Source organism: Glycine max, chromosome 7 (genome assembly GCF_000004515.6).
Source record: "Glycine max cultivar Williams 82 chromosome 7, Glycine_max_v4.0, whole genome shotgun sequence".
Lineage (NCBI taxonomy): Eukaryota > Viridiplantae > Streptophyta > Magnoliopsida > Fabales > Fabaceae > Glycine > Glycine max.
The window spans coordinates 40,908,562-40,926,311 of record NC_038243.2 but is presented as its reverse complement, the minus strand read 5'-3'; the positions used below and the strand labels follow the sequence as shown (position 1 = coordinate 40,926,311).

At 36.1% G+C, this 17,750-nt stretch overlaps 1 protein-coding gene across 1 annotated transcript; it reads right to left on the bottom strand.

Annotated features, from left to right (window-relative positions):
• Nucleotides 1–9,069: 9,069 nt before the first annotated feature.
• On the bottom strand, nt 9,070–16,234 carry LOC100815995 (integrin-linked protein kinase 1). The gene is made up of 11 exons (XM_003529418.5): nt 15,664–16,234; nt 15,324–15,398; nt 15,119–15,235; nt 14,212–14,306; nt 13,666–13,786; nt 13,481–13,560; nt 11,104–11,163; nt 10,781–10,902; nt 10,602–10,687; nt 10,403–10,518; nt 9,070–9,380 (listed from the first exon to the last, which is right to left on the bottom strand). Exons 1-11 carry the CDS (start codon nt 15,928–15,930, stop codon nt 9,254–9,256), a joined length of 1,266 nt encoding a protein of 421 aa, XP_003529466.1. The 5' UTR covers nt 15,931–16,234; the 3' UTR covers nt 9,070–9,253.
• Between the last annotated feature and the right edge of the window lie 1,516 nt (nt 16,235–17,750).

Below are 17,750 nucleotides of genomic sequence, written 5' to 3'. Positions count from 1 at the left end.
ATGACTATACCACCATCCTATCTTATGTTTCCCTCAAGTCCGGGTGTAGGACTTATCTCACCACTCACGTAAAAGATAAACACTTAAGCACGTATTTACAGTTTCAAATAATAACAAAGCATAAAGATGAAGAAAAACAAGATAGGTTTAACCCACTTAGGAGTGTGATCCCCAGTGGAGTCGCCATTTTTCTGTCGCGGTGATTTTTGGATATCAAGCTATTGATTAGCGTTGACTCGCAATTTTAAGATCACCACCGATCTTTTATTTTTCCGAAGAAAAGGGAGAAAGCTCGAAAAACCCTATTTTTTGAGAGATCAAAGGTCCGGGGGTTGGTTACGCAAAGGGAAGGTACTAGCACCCTAAACGTCTATAGTACTCTATAGGAACCTCTTGCTTATTTTATCTTTATGCTAAATTGATTATTTGTTTGGAAATAAATGCTTAAGTGTGAAAAGATTAAAGAGATAGGTTTAAAAGAAAGGAGAAAAAAGTTTTTGTTTATTTTTATTGATTTGGAAAGACAAAGTCTTTTGCCTACATACCCGAATGGGATCAAAATCATGTAGTTCGGGGTAAAAATCCGAGTGGTTGGTTTTGATTGATTTTAAAGTTCGAAAAAAAAGAAGAGTTTAGGAAAGATAAGAGGCCGAAAAGGCATAGAAGAAATAAAAGAAGTGAGTTCGATTGATTTTAAATTGGAAAAAAGGTTTTGATTGATTAAAGATTGATTAAAGATTTGATTAAGAAAGAATAAAGATTGACCCCCTTTTTTTTGAAATTTTGATTATGGAAAGTTTTTGGGTTTTGACTTTTTTTCTTTTTGATCTTTAGTTATGCAAAGATAAGTCTAAACGCGCCGGATCCCTTAAAATGACGTTGGATCGAGTGAGGGTCCTTTTCCTCGGATACGGTTCAAATTACATGATCGTCCTCGGCAGAAAACATAAAAATAAATGTGAGTGTCGGTGCAGATTCTCATTTTTTATTTACATTGGACCTAGATACATTCTAATTGGCAATAAAATGAAAATGCTTCAAAGTAAATATGCTAAAAAGGAAATAAAAATGCATGTAATGCAAAACAATAAATAAATATGACGCGTAAAATAAATAAAGAAAAATAAAAATGCAAGTCATAAAATAAATATGATGCTGAAAATAAAACGAAAGTAAAAATGCAATACAGAAAATAAACATGATGCTAAAAAAAAGCAAGATATGAAAAAAAATAAAATAAAATAAAATAAAACAAAACAAGGCAAAAATAAATAGGGTACATAAAATAAAAAGAAAATAAAAGTGCAAGACAAAAATAAATATGGAGCTGGAAAAAAAAAATGCAAGACAAACAATTAAATATGGTGCTGGAAAATAAATAAAGAAAATAAAAAAAATGCGAGGCATAAAATAAAAAATGCAAGACATAAAATAAATATGACGCGTAAAAAAAAAAAAAAAAAAAAGAAGAAGAAGGGGGTGCAGTACGGAAGAGGGGAGGTGAGAGTAGGAATCAGAAAAAAAGAAGAAGAAGAGAAAAAAGAAGGTGGGCCAGAGATGAGTCCAACGGGCCAGAAGGGGAGAACCGGACCAGTTTGGTTCAAGGAAAAAACCGAACCGGTCCAGCCTCTATATAAGGGCTTGGGGCCGGTTTTTTCATTTTTAAAAGCTCTTTCTCTCTCTTCTTCATTTTTCTCTCTTCTCTTTCCTCCTTTCTGAAGTTCCCTGCGGCCATGAACATCCCCCGGCGCGGCGGCCGCTGGCGGCGCCACCGTGCCGGAGTATCTCAAGTCCCCTTTTTTTTTTAAAAAAAAAACCTCTCGAACCCTCTTCCCTCACTCGTTATGAATCTGAGGTTCGTTTTCAAAAAACTTGACACGGCAAGCCTAGATCTAAACTCAAAACGGATGGGATCCTACCCTTTTCTTTCGCGTTTGGCTGGGCTGAAATGGTTTTGGGCTGGTAACTGGTGAGTTAGGACCGTGTAGTGTATGGTTCTGGATTCGTATTATTTTGGTTCATGCCGATTCGGTTTCCGTGATCTGTGTGACGATTGGGGTACAAATCGTGTGATTTGTGGTTATGGAATACGAATCTGTGGTGTTGAATGTGTTTTGGATTTTGATTCTGTTGGTTTTTTTTGTGGTTGATTTGTACGGATTTGTGAAACGGTGGTGGGTGGTGGCCTGAGGGAGGCTGCGTTGGTGGTTTGTGGTGGCTTGGCTATTCCGGCACTCTGACTGTCCGTATTCACTCCTGACACGCACAGTAATTAATGCAGTATTTAAAGGACAGAATTAGGGTAAAAAAAAACGAAGCGCCCCTCTGGGCCTGGACCAAAAAGGACCGAAAAGAAGAAAAAGGAAAAAAGGAAAGGAAAAAAACAAAATATAAAACAGCAAAATAAAATAAAATAAAATAAAATAAAAATAAAATAATAAAAAGAAGATACTAATAACGATATTAATAAAAACGAAAATAATAAAAACACTTAATAAAAGGAAAAAAGAAGAAAATAATAAATAAGAAAAAAAAAAAAAGAATAAAAAAATAAAGTAAATAAATGAATAAAAAACGGTCGTCTTCGAAACAAAAATGAGGTATTTTAAAATACCTCCCTGCCGAAATTTCATCTGAAACGACGGAAATTTCCGGCTTAAAAGACGAGAAAAAAGAATTAAAAAACAGGTCAAAAATGGGGTATGACAGTATGCATAGATGACATGGTCGTCAAATTTGACAACTTGTCGGCACACATCAAGGACATTGAGGAGGTATTTGGACAACTTTGAAAACACCACATAAGGTTAAATCCCGATAAATGTGTCTTCTGGGTACAGGGAGAAAGTTCCTAGGTTTCATGCTGACACATAGAGGGATACATGTGAATCCTGATAAGTGTCAGGCCATTCTAGAAATGAGGAGTCCTAGGAACATCAAAGAAGCACAAAGATTGGCCAAAAGAATAACCTCCCTATCAAGATTCTTGCCTAGGATCGCTAAGAAGGCCAAACTAATCATGAATCTCCTCAAAAAGACCAAAAACTTCCAATTGGATGACGAGTGCAAAGCAAATTTTTGGCAATTGAAGGTTACACTTGCAAGCGTTGTTGTACTTTCAAAGCTGAACACCAACAAAATACTCATAGTGTACCTTTTGGTTTCTGCCAAAGCCATAAGTGCGACCCTTGTTCAAGAAGAAAACAACGAGTTGAGACCCATATACTTTGTGAGTCAAGTATTACAGAATCCAGAAACTCAATATCAAGAAATGGAAAAGGTGGCCTTGGCCTTAGTCAATGTTGTTAGACGTCTTCGGCAGTTTTTCCAAAGTCACCGAATCACCGTCTAAACTGATTCCCCTATAGCCAAAGTATTGCGTAAACCTGAATTGGCTAGCAGGATGATCGAATGGTCCATTGAACTATCAGAGTACGAGATCCATTACGAACCAAGAGGTACTATTCGAGCCCAAAGCTTGGTAGACTGTGTAAACAACTTTCATCCCCAACCTCAATTTCAGGAATATTGGTGGACTCTACATGTAGATGGGTCATCCATCCAACATGGTAGCAAAGCCGGAGTCATTTTGGAATGGCCAAATAGTGTAACCGTGTTACAATCACTACTTTCACTTTTAAGGCCACGTGCAATCAAGCCAAATAAGAAGCACTACTTTTTGGCCTCAAGTTAGCTAAGGACGTAGGAGCCCTAAAAGTCAAGTGAAGAAGTTATTCTAAAATTGCTTCCATACAAATCAACAAAGTGTTTTAGATTAAAGATCTCCAACTATTGAAGTATTTTGATGGTTTCCAAAAGCTTAAAGATGAATTCGATGAAGTTTAGGTAACCCACATCAACTAAGACACCAATGATCAGGTCAACAAACTAGCAAGGTTGGCATCCTCACCCCAACCTGGACACTTAAAAACTTTTATCCAACAAACCCTACCCACTCCTAGTATATCCGCCAAAGAATGCTTATAGGTGGAAGGAGAGGAACCGAAAGGTTGGAAAACTGACATTGTCGAATACTTGCTCAGAGGAATCCTCCTGGTAGACAAGGAGAAGGCAAGAAAATTGAGAACTCAACCCGTAAGATATGTTGTAGTAGCTGGTGACCTATACCAACGAGGTTTTTCCTCACCTCTCCTCAAATGCCTCAATGGAGAATAGGTCGACTACGTCATTTGGGAGTTTCATGAAGGAGTACGTGGCTTGCACTCTGGGAAGATCAATGCCAACTTAAGCATTAAAAGTTGGGTATTACTAACCAACTTTGAAGATAGATTGCGCAGATTTTGTCAAAAAAATGCAATTCATGTCAAAAACATGGAAATTTGATTCATTGACTGACTGAGGAGTTACGTCCCCTTACTTCCCTGTGGCCATTTTCCATCTGGGGAATGGATATCCTTAGACCTTTCCCCATGGCCCTCGGTCAGAGGATATTTTGCTAGTAGTTGTCAACTATTTCACCAAATGGGTAGAGGTTGAGCCTTTGGCCACAATTACTACTCAGAAATGTCCAAAGTTTTTGTGGAAAAACATCATTGCACATTTCGACATTCCATGTGTCATCATAATTGACAATGATTTACAATTCACAGACCAAAAATTGAATGAGTTCATGACAAACCTCGACATCAAGCACTGAGTGACAACTGTAGAGCACCCTCAAACCAATGGTTAGACTGAAGCGACTAATAAAGTTATTTATCATAGTTAAAGAAGTGACTAGGAATGGCCAACGGAAGGTGGGCTGAAGAGATCCTGAAGGTCCTATGGGCATATCAATGCATCCCACAGTCCAATACCAAAGAGACCCTTTTTTAGCTAGTGTACGAAACAAATGCTATGATCCCATTAGAAGTGGGAGGGATGTCCCTTAGAAGGAAAAATTTCAAAGAAGCCGAGAACAAGAAGGCCCTACAGGTAAACCTAGACTTTATAGAATAAGTGCTAGAAGAAGTCGTCATCATAACCGAAGCATGCAAACAACAAATGGCTCAACACTTTTTAACTCCAAGTTAACTCCTCGATAATTTAAATAAGGAGACCTAGTATGGAGAGTTTAGGGTGAAGCTCGAAAAGACTTTGCAGAAGGCAAACTAGCCCCAAATTAGGAGGGACCCTTCAAAGTCCTACATAATCTACATAATGGAGCCTACAAGCTCGAGGAACTGTCTGGAAAAGTTGTACCTCGAATATGGAACTCTACTCATTTAAAGTTTTATTATAGCTAGTCGATGTAAAGGGTGATGTACTCTTTTTCTTATCTCAGTTTTTTATCCCTATAAAAATGTGAAAGGGTTTTTACCGAAAGGTTCTAATGAGGAACACCTGATCAAACCTTATCAATGAAGACATTCACATTATGCTATTTTTTGTCTCAATAACATCCTTTCGAATACTCTCTTTGGACAGGGAGGATTTCTTTTTTGATTACCCGACAGTTCCCTCTTGACAAGACCATTTCAACTAAGGTTAAACTCAATCCATCTAACAATTTCCTTCCGAAAGACCATTTTGGATAAGGTTGAACTTAATTTGTCTAACAGTTCCCTCTCGAAAGGCCATCTAATAGTTCCCACTTGGAAGACCATTTTGGCTAAGGTTGAACTAAATTCATCTAAAAATTCCCTCCCAAAAGACCATTCCGACTAAGCTTGAACTTAAAGTCATCTACTATTTAATAGAAACACCTATTTTGATTAAAAATGAATTCCCAAATTATTTACTATATGACCACAAGCTAGATGCATAATTTGGTCTAAATACATATAAAGGAGAACACTTCATTAAAAAGTGAAATATTTCATTAATGGATAAAAGGATGAGGGCCATCATTACAAAAGGCGACACTATCGGTTGAAAGTACATAAAAACTTAAAATTTTTTAGGAACCTTCGTCGTGATCATCCCCTTGTGCACCTCGTTGTCATCATTACCATCATCTTCATCCTCCTAAACCCCGTTGGTCATATGGGTCGCTACAGGAGGGGTCGTCGACAATTCAGCAATAGAAGCCCCATCTTCGGGAATGTCATCAATGGGAATCAATTGCCCATTATAGACATCCTTATCCATGTTAAAGATGGACTCATCTGGCACGTCACAATGAAAAAGCACTTGATGAAGGTGGTGATTGAAGCTGGATGCATGCACCTCAAATACATCATCACAAGCCTTCTACTCAATGCGAGCCTTCTCCTTCCTGTTGTCATCCCTCTCTTTGTCCACCAAAGCAAGTGAGGTCCTTAGCCTCTCCACCTCCTCATCACTCAACTTGGAAGAGTCTTCAACTTTGATGGCTTGAGTCTCAAGTCCTTTCGCCTCTAGCTCAAGGGCAACAACTCAAGCCTTCAAATCCGAATTATCTTCGACCAAGTTAATGTTAAGGGAGAACACGACGACAAGGGATTCTTCAACTTTCTTCAACTCCTCTTTCTGCTCCTTTGCCCTTGAAGAGCCTTGAAGGTGTTGGGCAATGGTTGTCGTCCATTCTTGAAAGGCCCCAAAATTGGTCCAATTGGCAACATTATCACTCTTGTTTAGCACATGGCAGTCGTGTTTCGAGTTATGGGCCAAATCAACCAAACGGCTCAACAAAAATTCATTGGTGAAGAAACCACCATTGGTTAGAATCGAGATGTTGGTGAAAGGGTGAACACTCGAAAAATCCAACATTCATTGTTTCATCTTTCTTCTCAACATGGACCGCTAGCGTTTCCAAGGTGCATCTTCAGCCAAAGACTCATCATTTTCTTCCCTGACTATACTTGTCCTTGAAAGGGCCCCGACTAGACGATTTGAAAAGCCTGTCGCCGTATTAGCATTATGACCGACCCCACGACTGATGTTGTCCACTATCTGCTTCAAAAAACTATCCAAAAAGGTGGAGAGGTCAGTAAAGCCCTCTTTAGCAAATGAGACGGTCAACAAGAATGAACCAGACTCTATGGAATCGGAACCTAAGGACACGACAAATACCTCTTCATTCGAACCCCTGACCCTTGAACCTAACTCCTCAGACTCCTTTGAGTTGTCTCTAAATGAACCCATTATTCCTAAATTACAAACGTACTTGATATAGAAAAAAGAGTGCTCGATCAAGAGAGGTAAAAATAAGCAAGGGTGAAAAGTTGACATCTTTCACCCCTTTTATAACAATTGGGCCCTAGCCCAAAACAAAATCCCACCGTAGGATTATGTTTGATCAACGGTGGGGAATGGAAAGCGCTTCAGTTATCAAACAAGGAAGATGAAAGACAATGTCAGAGCACATTTTTTCATCCCAACTACCACGACCATAAAACAAAACTACCACCAACTTATGCAAGCCTTTTCTCCCGCACTATGTCGACCAAGAGCCCCTCACGTAAGCTCCTCTCGGTCACGTATGACCAATTAGGCTAGGGGATCAAGTATATTGGATAGGTATTCAATAGGGTCATAGGTTCAATCATCATTTGACAAGAACATGGGGTATTATCCTAGGTAGGATCCCCTTCACTTTGGTGATGTCTTGCATGCTTCATTTTGATTTTTTTTTTTAAAAGTTGATTTAGTTCATTTTTATTTGTTTTTGATAACAATGTTATTGGTATAAAATATCTAGTAACTTTGTCGATAATTAATATTCATCAAAAAGTAACATTTGTTCAAGTGACAAAACCTTCTTTTAATAATAGTTTTACATTTATTTTTAAATTAAATTAATTAATTAAATATGTTGATTTTGTTTCAGTTTTTCCATTTAGTTGGTTGCTCCCACCCGAGTTGTTAAGAGCTCAAGTTCTGTTAAGATTCCAAAGGAGAAGTAGACTAACATCCTTTGAAACACCTCTAAAGTTGGGGAAAAAAAAAGAAGTAACAATAGAAACGTTTCATGCATTGTTATGCAAAAATAAAGGAAAAGGACAAAAGAAAAGAAGGAAAAAAAAAACCATTAGATATTGAAGAGAGGGAGTAGAGGAAGCATATAAAAAGGAATGGAATGGAGAACCTAAATTTGAAATAGGATACAAAACCCATTAAGGAGAGTTTCCAAATTTATCTTAATTTTCAAATATTTTTATTGTTACATGTTACGTTTTCAAATTCAAAATTTTAAGTCATAATAAGAATTGATACGGACATTAAAAAAACTTGATATGGATACTTCACACTTAGTCATTGCATCTGAAATTTATCTTATTTAAAAAATAGTTTCTTTTTTAATTATGTTTCCAAAAATAGATGTTGTAATAAATTATTTTCCGTAGTAATTATTTTCATTTAAATTTAAAATATGTCCAAAAATATTTTTCCAATTTTCTATTATGTGTTAACAGAAATAATTATCATATCAAATATTGATGATAATTATTTATATAATTAAATAAAGATTATATATATATATATATATATATATATATATGATTGTATTTAATTTTATTTTGTTTAGTCTCATTTTGATTTGAATTTGAATTGCTTCCTAAATGTATATCATTAAAAATAAAATATTTTTATTTTCGTGTAGTATAGATTTATTTTACACACATTATCAAATCAGAATATAATTATCAAAAAATAGATTTATTTTAAATTTTTTTGGAGTAAATGAGTTGTTTATAAAATGAGCACTGGATATACTCTTATAGCTCCAAGAAACTAAAGAGATCGTAAGGCACATCTGTCATTTTGTTTTCTTCCACTTTTGCATTTAGGCAGAAAGTGGGATTGAAGCTTGCACCTATTTGCTCCTTATGGTCCCCGGTGCACAATTTATTAAACTAACATTTATTCACGTGAAACTAGCGAAAAGAAACTCCCATGAAGTGCAATACCAAAATAGTTGGTAGCATCTATACCAGAGGAATTGGTAAGAGAAAATAAAAGAGTGAAAACTATTATTAATTTTTAAACGAAAGATGGAACATTTAACATCGGACAGCATGTGAAGTGGCTTATTTCCTCAATTAGTTTGTACGCTTTGTACACTTGAAACGCTTTACACTTAGGCAACAACTTGCATATATATGCTCGCTTGAATGAAACGAGAGCTTTAATGAGGTAAAAACGTAGTAACCAAAGGCAGGGCAATCAACATCACCTTTTTCTGCTCATTAATCCAAACAGTTGAAAACAAGTATTGACTTTGCAGGTTTTCCAGTATGCTCAACCTATCCATAAATCCGGCACCAAACCAGAGAATGGTAATGTTAAATAAATCATCTGAATTTCTGAACAAATTAATGCTATTAGACATTTATGAGGTAAACAAGTGCCAGTGATTCTCTGTAGGTAAATTCTCCTTGATCTTTTCAAGCCGTTTTAGGATCTCTATGAAGGATGGTCTCTGACTCATGTCATGAGCCCAACACTGCTCCGTTAACCTAAAAACAACATGAAAGGCCAAAGTCCATAAGATTGCTCATATGATCAAGGCCTGCCTAAACGAAATAAATGTTTACTTGCTATAACTTCTAATAACCTAATTTACAAATCATTCCCGAACCTCTAATTCAGTGATCACAAAGAAAGAGTTTAAATCATATTTATGCTAGTCACACACTCACTTGGGGTTAGTGAAATTGGAAGTACTAAGCAACGACAGTAAGCATATAGTTGGTCAATGTTCGTCCATGTATGGTGAATGAGGGAAAAATTGTAACCATTATTAACCATCCCTTTCAGTGTAAAGGTAAAAGATGGGACAACAAAATAAGATGTCTTTCGTGCTGTTAGGGCAATATACAATAGTAAGCTTAGTAAGTAATGACATATCAAATGGCTTAGATATCACAGAACATTTAAAAACACACTAGAGGATATGCAGTTAAAAATCTCAAATCAAACCAAACGAGTTTGTAACAAAGCAAAGAGAATAAATCAATCCTAAGTCAGATGTTGAACGGTCAGACTTAAAATGTCAAGGATATCATTAATTGTAGGGATGCGTTGCTCAGACATGAAATATCTTCTCTATTGTAAGCATCTTGGAAAGTACTTATATAGGACACATCTAAGTAGGTGAACTTCCAATTGTACCATTTTTAAGATATCAACTTTCCTTTTCCTCCCAAAGTGAAATTAGACCACATTATCCACCTAATTTTAAGCCAGGACACAAGTGGCCTACATTAGATACTTTTTTTCTTTGACTTGTAAAGGACCTACTCGCTTAAAAGCTTCAACTATAAGGTGCAAGCCTAGAAATGATTTATATATCTCAAACATGGCTTGTTATGTGAAAGCCATATTAGGCTTGAAGTGTGAACAACCATAGACGTAGACCCACTTAGAAGAATGATAACAACACAAGCTCTTCAACATTTGGTGAAAGAGCACCATGTCAAGAATTAGCTTTCAAAATAGAGTGCTGGAAGATTAGATAAAAGAAATGTATCAGACTTACTCTTGCAATTCAGGAGTATAACCCTTTGCCCGAAAATGAGGCCTGTGTCCCTCAGCAGCGTATTTTGCTCCTTCATAAGGTTCACGACTTGCAAAAGGTGGTTCACCTTCAAGCATCTGCATGAGATAAGGATATCATGCATTAAAATTAGCTTCAAATTGTATTACATAAAACTCCAGTATTAAGTAAGCAGAATTACCTCGTACAAAATCATTGCAAAGGAGTACACATCAACCTTCTTATCATATCTCCGATGTTTGAAAACTTCAGGAGCCATGTAGCGGTCTTTTTTTTTATCCCCAAGAAGAAGGAAATTAATTTAAGTTTTGCACAAGAATGGGATACTAACACTTAAAAAGAAATTCTGAGAATACTCACAGCTCCCAGTTTCACCAGTCATTTTGTATACATCATGAGAACTCTGGACCGTGATAAGCTTACTCAATCCAAAATCTCCAACTTTTAAATGGTCGGCACTAGAATTGACTAAAAGAACATTCCTGAAATTTCAGAAAATAAACTTCAACATATAATACAAAGGCTTCTGAATTCCAGCTGCACGTGTTTTACGGCATAAAATTTTGTCAATCTGGTTTCTTCAATTTGTTCATAAGCAATACATCATGACATACTGTCTGTAGCAGCCTAGCAGGTTATCCATAATAATATTTTCATATCTAGGTTGCAAATAACCAACTTACCTTGGCTTTAGGTCTCGATGAATTATAACATTTGGTTCATTGTGAAGATAGGCCATTCCTCTACAAAACAATATTCACAAATCATATATTAGCATAGTGATGAGATTAAGCAAAGCTGAATATAGACAAATTCTTCTAGATTTCCTAATTCTATTATCTCAGATGATTAAATACAGGATGTGTGAAATTGGCTTAGATATACACTGGTCATAGTATTTTATAGAGATCAAGGAGGCTAGCCAAAGCAAAATACAAGCGATACATTTGTGATTCATGTTAGTCCAATGACAAGAGCTTGGGCTATGAGAAGTAAAGGGACTATGGCAAACCTAGTTGCTAAAATTTGTACAACAGTCTTGGATAGCAATAGAACAGCATGGGTCTACTAGATTGAAGCTTTGAAAGACTAAATGGAGTAGTTTAGGCTATGTTAATAAGTGAAGTAAGACTTAAATAATGAGTTGAAATTCATATGAGCCTTGCAAATTCAATATGGCCTAATTTGGGCTTCTAGTAGTTTAGGCGTACTTTTGTTAGTTAATTATGAATTTTGGACTTGTAATGGTTTAGGACTTATTTTCATTAGTTGGTTAAGGATTTTCAGTTAGCTTCCATGTTTTGAGCTTTACTTAAGACCAAAATTGTATTGGTTACTTTTTGGCTACATAAGCTAAAGAAAACATTGCTTTTAGGAGTTGAACATTACTTTGGATAAGAAATTTTGGATTCTCTTCTCCATTGGTGGCAGTTTATTTTCTTCTCAGGGGTTGTAAAATTCTACTAGAATGTTATTGAGAATCATGAGTAGAAATCTTGTGCAAAGTTCCTCTCCTTAGAGTATGTGATTGCAAAAGTTCTCACTGGGTCAAAGTTGATCAATTTTGGTTCGCCGGTGAATATTATTGTGGGTTTTAGGAATTAGACTCATACGTAGTCAGAATCAAATTTCAATTCATGTTTTTCTTGTGTCCACATATCTTTATCCATCTTCTTTTCTGTATCAGTTTGGTATCTAAGGTTCCTGATTGTTAGCTAAATATTATTTGTTTTGTGACTTTATATTTTCAAAAAGAATAACAAAAACAAAAAAGAAAATAAAACACTTCTGCATTTGATATTCCTTCGATTCATCAAATTATTTTCTTGTTCCTACATCCTTTTCTGTTAGTTGACAATTTGTCATAGAATCGTACCTATCTCTTTCATATCCTTATTAATTATTATCACGTAGTCCTTATCAATTATTGTTGTTTCTATTAGTAGATATCCTCATCAATTCTTCTTGTTTATACATCATTATCTATTAGTTGTTAGTTTGTGACCATAAGGTTGTCGCGCTCATCTCTTTCTTGTTCATCTATCTTAGATATTCGAGATTTGATCACATGTGATAATCCAAATCTTTTCCCTTATATTTCTATAATTCTGAATTGTTTCACTTTTACTATAGCATTCTAAAAAAAGGAAACAGAAAAGGCAAAAGAAAAAAGAGAAAAAAAAAGGAAAAATATAATTAAAAAGAATAAAAAAATATTATATTTTGATCTTTAGACCATAATAGTGTTTGGAGTGGTCCTAAGTCCTTTTTTGTCTAAGTGGTTTGATTGTTACTCCTTTCTAGTTTCCTTGTGTTCATAATTTTTTGTCTAGTGATCTTCTTGATTTCTCAGAAAACTTGCTACCAGGATCTTACTCTTCTTGATCTTATTTAGTGATATTTGATCTCTCCTTTAAAGAAATTAAGTGGTGGAACTGAAATCAAGTGAACAAATATGAGTGTGTGAGGTCATTATTTGAGTGCATAAACATGAGAATATTATTGTGTGACTTTCTTTTTTGTTGACTAACATTTTATGCAGAGATTTTATCATGACTTCTAAATCAAGCTACATGGAAGAATAAGAAGTTGCATTGATCTTGAAAGCTATGCATCAACAATTAGAAGTTTAGAATGCATGAATACTGTGTTAGAAGAAATAAAATTGCATAGGCAGAGTAAGGAAATTACAAGCTTAAAACGAGATTTAGGATGGATAATGGTGGAAGTAGGCAAGCTAGCTGATATCCTAATTATAGAGAGGACTTTGAACAATAAGAGAGTGAAGTTGAAGGTTTCTGGCCTAGAAGGGGTAGAAGAGAAATAAGGAGCTTCTGTGGCAGGAACTCAATGCCACAGTTCTTCAACAAACTGCTGGGTGTTATATAACAGATGTAAAGATAATAGGAGAGCACTTTTGGGCTAATTTGTTTTTTATGTGCTTAATTGTTCATAGTTAAGATAATTTCCTCCTATCCTCCTCTTATGTATATCCCTTCTATTCTTAATTTCTTTTTAGAAGAAAAAAATAAAAAAGATAGATATGGTAGGACACCATACCTGACAATATCCATGGAAAAGTTGATAGCTGTTGCAGGACTAAGTGCACCTTTTTCTTTGAGGTACTGATGAAGATCACCCTATATATGAATGAAACAGAAATTCAATTAAAAGCATAAGTTTGTTAAACCAAAAACTAGGTGTAGATTGCTTAATCTGACGGAAATTATGTTTTATTCACATACCCCTCTTAGATACTCAGTAATTAGCATAAGGGGCTTCCTGGCAGTAACAGCTCCAAGAAACTGAACTATATTGGGGTGTCGAAGCTTCACTAACAAATTGACCTCATGCCTGAAGTCCTGACTGTATAAAAATTAACACACAAAATATAAGATATTAAAAAAAAAAAACTGGGACAGAAAATATGATTTATATTGCTGCAGCCCCCCCTCCCCTTCCAATAATTTTGATAATTCATCACACACAGACATAACTAACCATCCAAATATCCAATGGATTAGAGTAAATCATTTGTCCCTAAAGAAGTAGGTTCAACCTGAACAACATACATTTAGCAAAAACAGTTCAATTACTAGCTAATGTCTTTCCCTATAGCCCCGTGTAAGATGGGGCAGATGACCGGTAAAAGCAAGTCCTTAGACCTTAGTTTTAACAACTTCACTAGTCACAATCACAAGCAATCAAAAGACATTCGCATCACAAATAACAACTAACTAGCAGCAACCTAATTGAACACAAAATACTAGAGACAGAAGAAAGAATCTCACATCACCAATCTATCTTCTGAAAGAGATGGAAGAATACGTTTAACAGCAACTGGTGTTCCACGCCAATGGGCTTTTAAAATCTCACCAAAAGAACCCTTCATGAAACATAAAAAAATACAAGAAAACAATTTAAGTCATTGAAAAAAAAAGAAGCTAAGATCTTGTTTGTTTATTATTTTTTTAAAAACAGTTTTGTATTTTCTAAAATTTGTTTGTTCCTTGAGCACCCATTGAACACATTTGGAAATGCTTGTCTCTTGACCATATTTATATTTTCTAAAATCTTGTGAACACTTAAAACAGAGCATTTCAACAAAACAGAAAAAGATGAAAAGAAAACATCTTTCAGTTGTTTCTATTTTTTGGTTTTTAAAACACTTGTATTGAAATAAAAAATCAAAACTTAGTGTTTGGTTTGGTGGTGAGGGACCCAAAATCATGGTGGCACCATGAAAAACCTGGAAGCAACTAGCAACTTAGAGTTGCTTTGCCTTCAATGTAGAAAATAAGAATTGATTTTGGCAAAAGTGAAGGCATTAATAGCTCGTGGATGAGAAATAGATTGCTGATTAGTGTAAAATTGTTTTCAATATTTTTTTTTTTAAAAAAAAAGTGTGAGAGGAATCAAACAGGCCGTAAATCGTTCCTTTCTTCCCACAATCAGTGATAAATAAGATCGAAAACCCGACAACTGTCCTTCGATTATGATTACGAAACAACAATTGAATTCACTATCAAACTTGCTACTCTAGGCACTAAAGCATACAACTAATCCATGTTTAAGAAACAATTGCTGAAATGTAGTGGTGGAACAAAGAGTTGACCAAATCAGACAGCAAGCTGTGAAATCCGTTGACCAAAATCACGTCCACCACCGAAACAGAGAAAATGCAGAGGCGAAACCTACCTTTCCGATTCGCACCGAGTTGGAGAAGTCGAGCTCGGTAGGCTCGACTTCCCAATCACACTTGTTCGGCAACGGCGGCGCTACCGGCTTCGGCTCGAAATGGCTTCCATTTTGCCCCTGCCACCAACCATCACCACCGTTCAAATCTCAACAACTTCACTCATCACTGAATAGAAAATTAGACACAAAACAAAAGGAAACTCACAAAAGACAATCCTCCATGCGATTGCAAGAGCTCGATCACATTACTCTTCTTAGCTCCTTCCGCATCCGCCAGAGGCTGTCCAAAATTTCCAAAACCTAAATTTCATTCACTCATTTCACAATGAATAATACTATCATATACAGTGAGAAAGTAATTATAATAATTACAATAGTGATAATAATTAGGATCAAGGTTTTAAATATCGGTGGCAGTCGTATTGCAGTTTTGTCACGTTTTTTTATATCCTACAAATCGCGGACAAAGCCGATGTAGTCTCAATTACGGTTGCGGACCGATTTTTAAAACCTTGATTTGCATTGTTGTCAGTATAATTTATTACGGTGTTTTTCCAGCGATCTTGCGCGTTGACGTCGGCGCCGAACTCGATGAGGCACGTGGCGACGTCGATCCAGCCGTGGAGGGACGCCACATGGAGCGGCGTTCGGTTGTCGTAGTCCCTGGCCTTGACGAGCGAGGGATCCTCCTGGAGGAGCTTGCGCACCGATCCGGCGTCGTTTTGGTGCGCGTGCCACAGTATCAGCGACGTGCGACTCACCCTCTGTTTCTCCTTCTCCTTCTCACTGCTGTGGCTGCTACCCGAACTCATCGCTTCTTCTTCGAACTTGAATCGAAGAAGAACGGTTTAATTGTTATCTTCTGGTTTTGGTTTTGGTTGGTCCTTTGCTCAACGATATTTTGAATGTCACCTCATAATTTTTATTTTTTTTTATTCTTGCTCGTAAATTTCGTCGGGGGATTAAAGCGCGTGGGGTATATTATATTTTTATGCTTTGCATTTGCTGCCCCCTCTATTTTTCATTGTTGTTAGTTACTATTTAACTGCTTCAACTGAAACCGGATGTTTACGTGGATGGATAATTTTACTACCTCACCCTTTCTCGTCATAGTTATGAACCAACGATATTATGCATATTTTAATATGAATATATAATAATAAGAGTTTAATACAGTGTTTTACACCATTAACAAACAAATTATGACAAATTTTAATATAATTATTACAAAAAGTTAATAAATTTATTATAGTGATTAGTTTTGATTTAATAATCGCATAAAACTATGATTTTACACTTATCCCAAATAATAATATGATGTAGTGTTTATTCATGCACTTAACTGATTCTTATCGCGTTTTTTTAATTATGAAGTCTCTAGATCGTGACGAAGTTAAGGATTTGGACTGAAGAGATGATTTTGGCTTCATCGATAGCTTACTTCTTCAAATATATATTTTATTTTTTTCTTAATTATCAATTTAATTCCTAAATTATTTTAAAAGATTCAATTTGATTCTCATTTTTTTTTAAAAATGCATTAATTTGATCGTTTGTCCTATTAAATTAACTTTGTTGGCATTGTGAGTACTAGCAATTAGGCATGACAACGGGGGCATTTGGGGACAGTTTTTACTTATCCCACCCTGCCCCTGAATCTCAACCGCCCTCATCCCCGCTCCAGAAGCGGAGTTAGAAATTTGTCCCCCATCCTTAAAAATTCATTGAAATATCTCGTTAGCAATTTAATCATAAACAACATTCATAGAATAAATACAATTTCAGACAACAATGACATAAATCAAAGTGATAATTGTGGATATCAATCATAACCTATGAAGCACGGACACGCCATTGAAGTACAGCGTCCCGCGTCGAAGGCGCACCGGACACGCAAACGGGTAAGACTCCGGTGCGACGCGGTGTCCGTTGCCTCCGCCGTCATTGGACACGGTTGGATGTAAGAAGCGTGCGATTGGACGCGGCCCACGAAATGGACACGTGCGATTGGACGCGGCCCAAGTCCAACAAGATATTTTATTATTTATTCAAAAAATGCTTACCAAATACGAAAATGATTCTTCTTCGTCTTCTCCTTGACGTTTCCCGCAAGCGGCCTCCACTGTTGCATGTCGTCGCCTCTGTTTCCCTGCACAGGTAGCTCTTTCCAATCATCTTCTTCGTCTGCTCCCTGTTTCTTTTTTGGTTTTTGTCACTGCCGGAGTGCCAGTTCTAGTTTCTCGGCTTCTCGCTGTCGTGTTACTGTTTTTTGGTTATTCTAATTTGGCTGCCGTGTTATTCTCGCTGTCGTGTTAGTGTTTCTTCATAATGAATAGTATAGGACCTGTACTATAGGTATGGAAGATTGGCACTGCCAAATTTATTGAAAGCAGGTATGGACCATATTTTTTGGTACAAGATGGCACAATTTATCCGCCCGTGATTCCATGAATACCTGCTTGTGAATACTGGCAGTATTGGCATGCCTTATTTTTTGCCTTTTTGAAAGAAATAACCACACTTTCAATATGACTTTGACAAATTTAAAATTTTTTGATGTTAGATATTTAGCTCATCTATGTCCACTTAAATATGATTATTGCATGCGACAAAACTTTTTATAAGTTATACT

Bases quoted from the DNA above. Each gene is read 5' to 3' on its own strand.
- LOC100815995 (XM_003529418.5), bottom strand. From the start codon at position 15,930: ATGAGTTCGGGTAGCAGCCACAGCAGTGAGAAGGAGAAGGAGAAACAG. The intron at 14,307-15,118 runs GTAGGTTTCGCC...TGTTTCATGAAG, and splicing joins ACTCGGTGCGAATCGGAAAG to GGTTCTTTTGGTGAGATTTT. The intron at 13,561-13,665 runs GTATGTGAATAA...ATTCATATATAG, and splicing joins TTACTGAGTATCTAAGAGGG to GGTGATCTTCATCAGTACCT.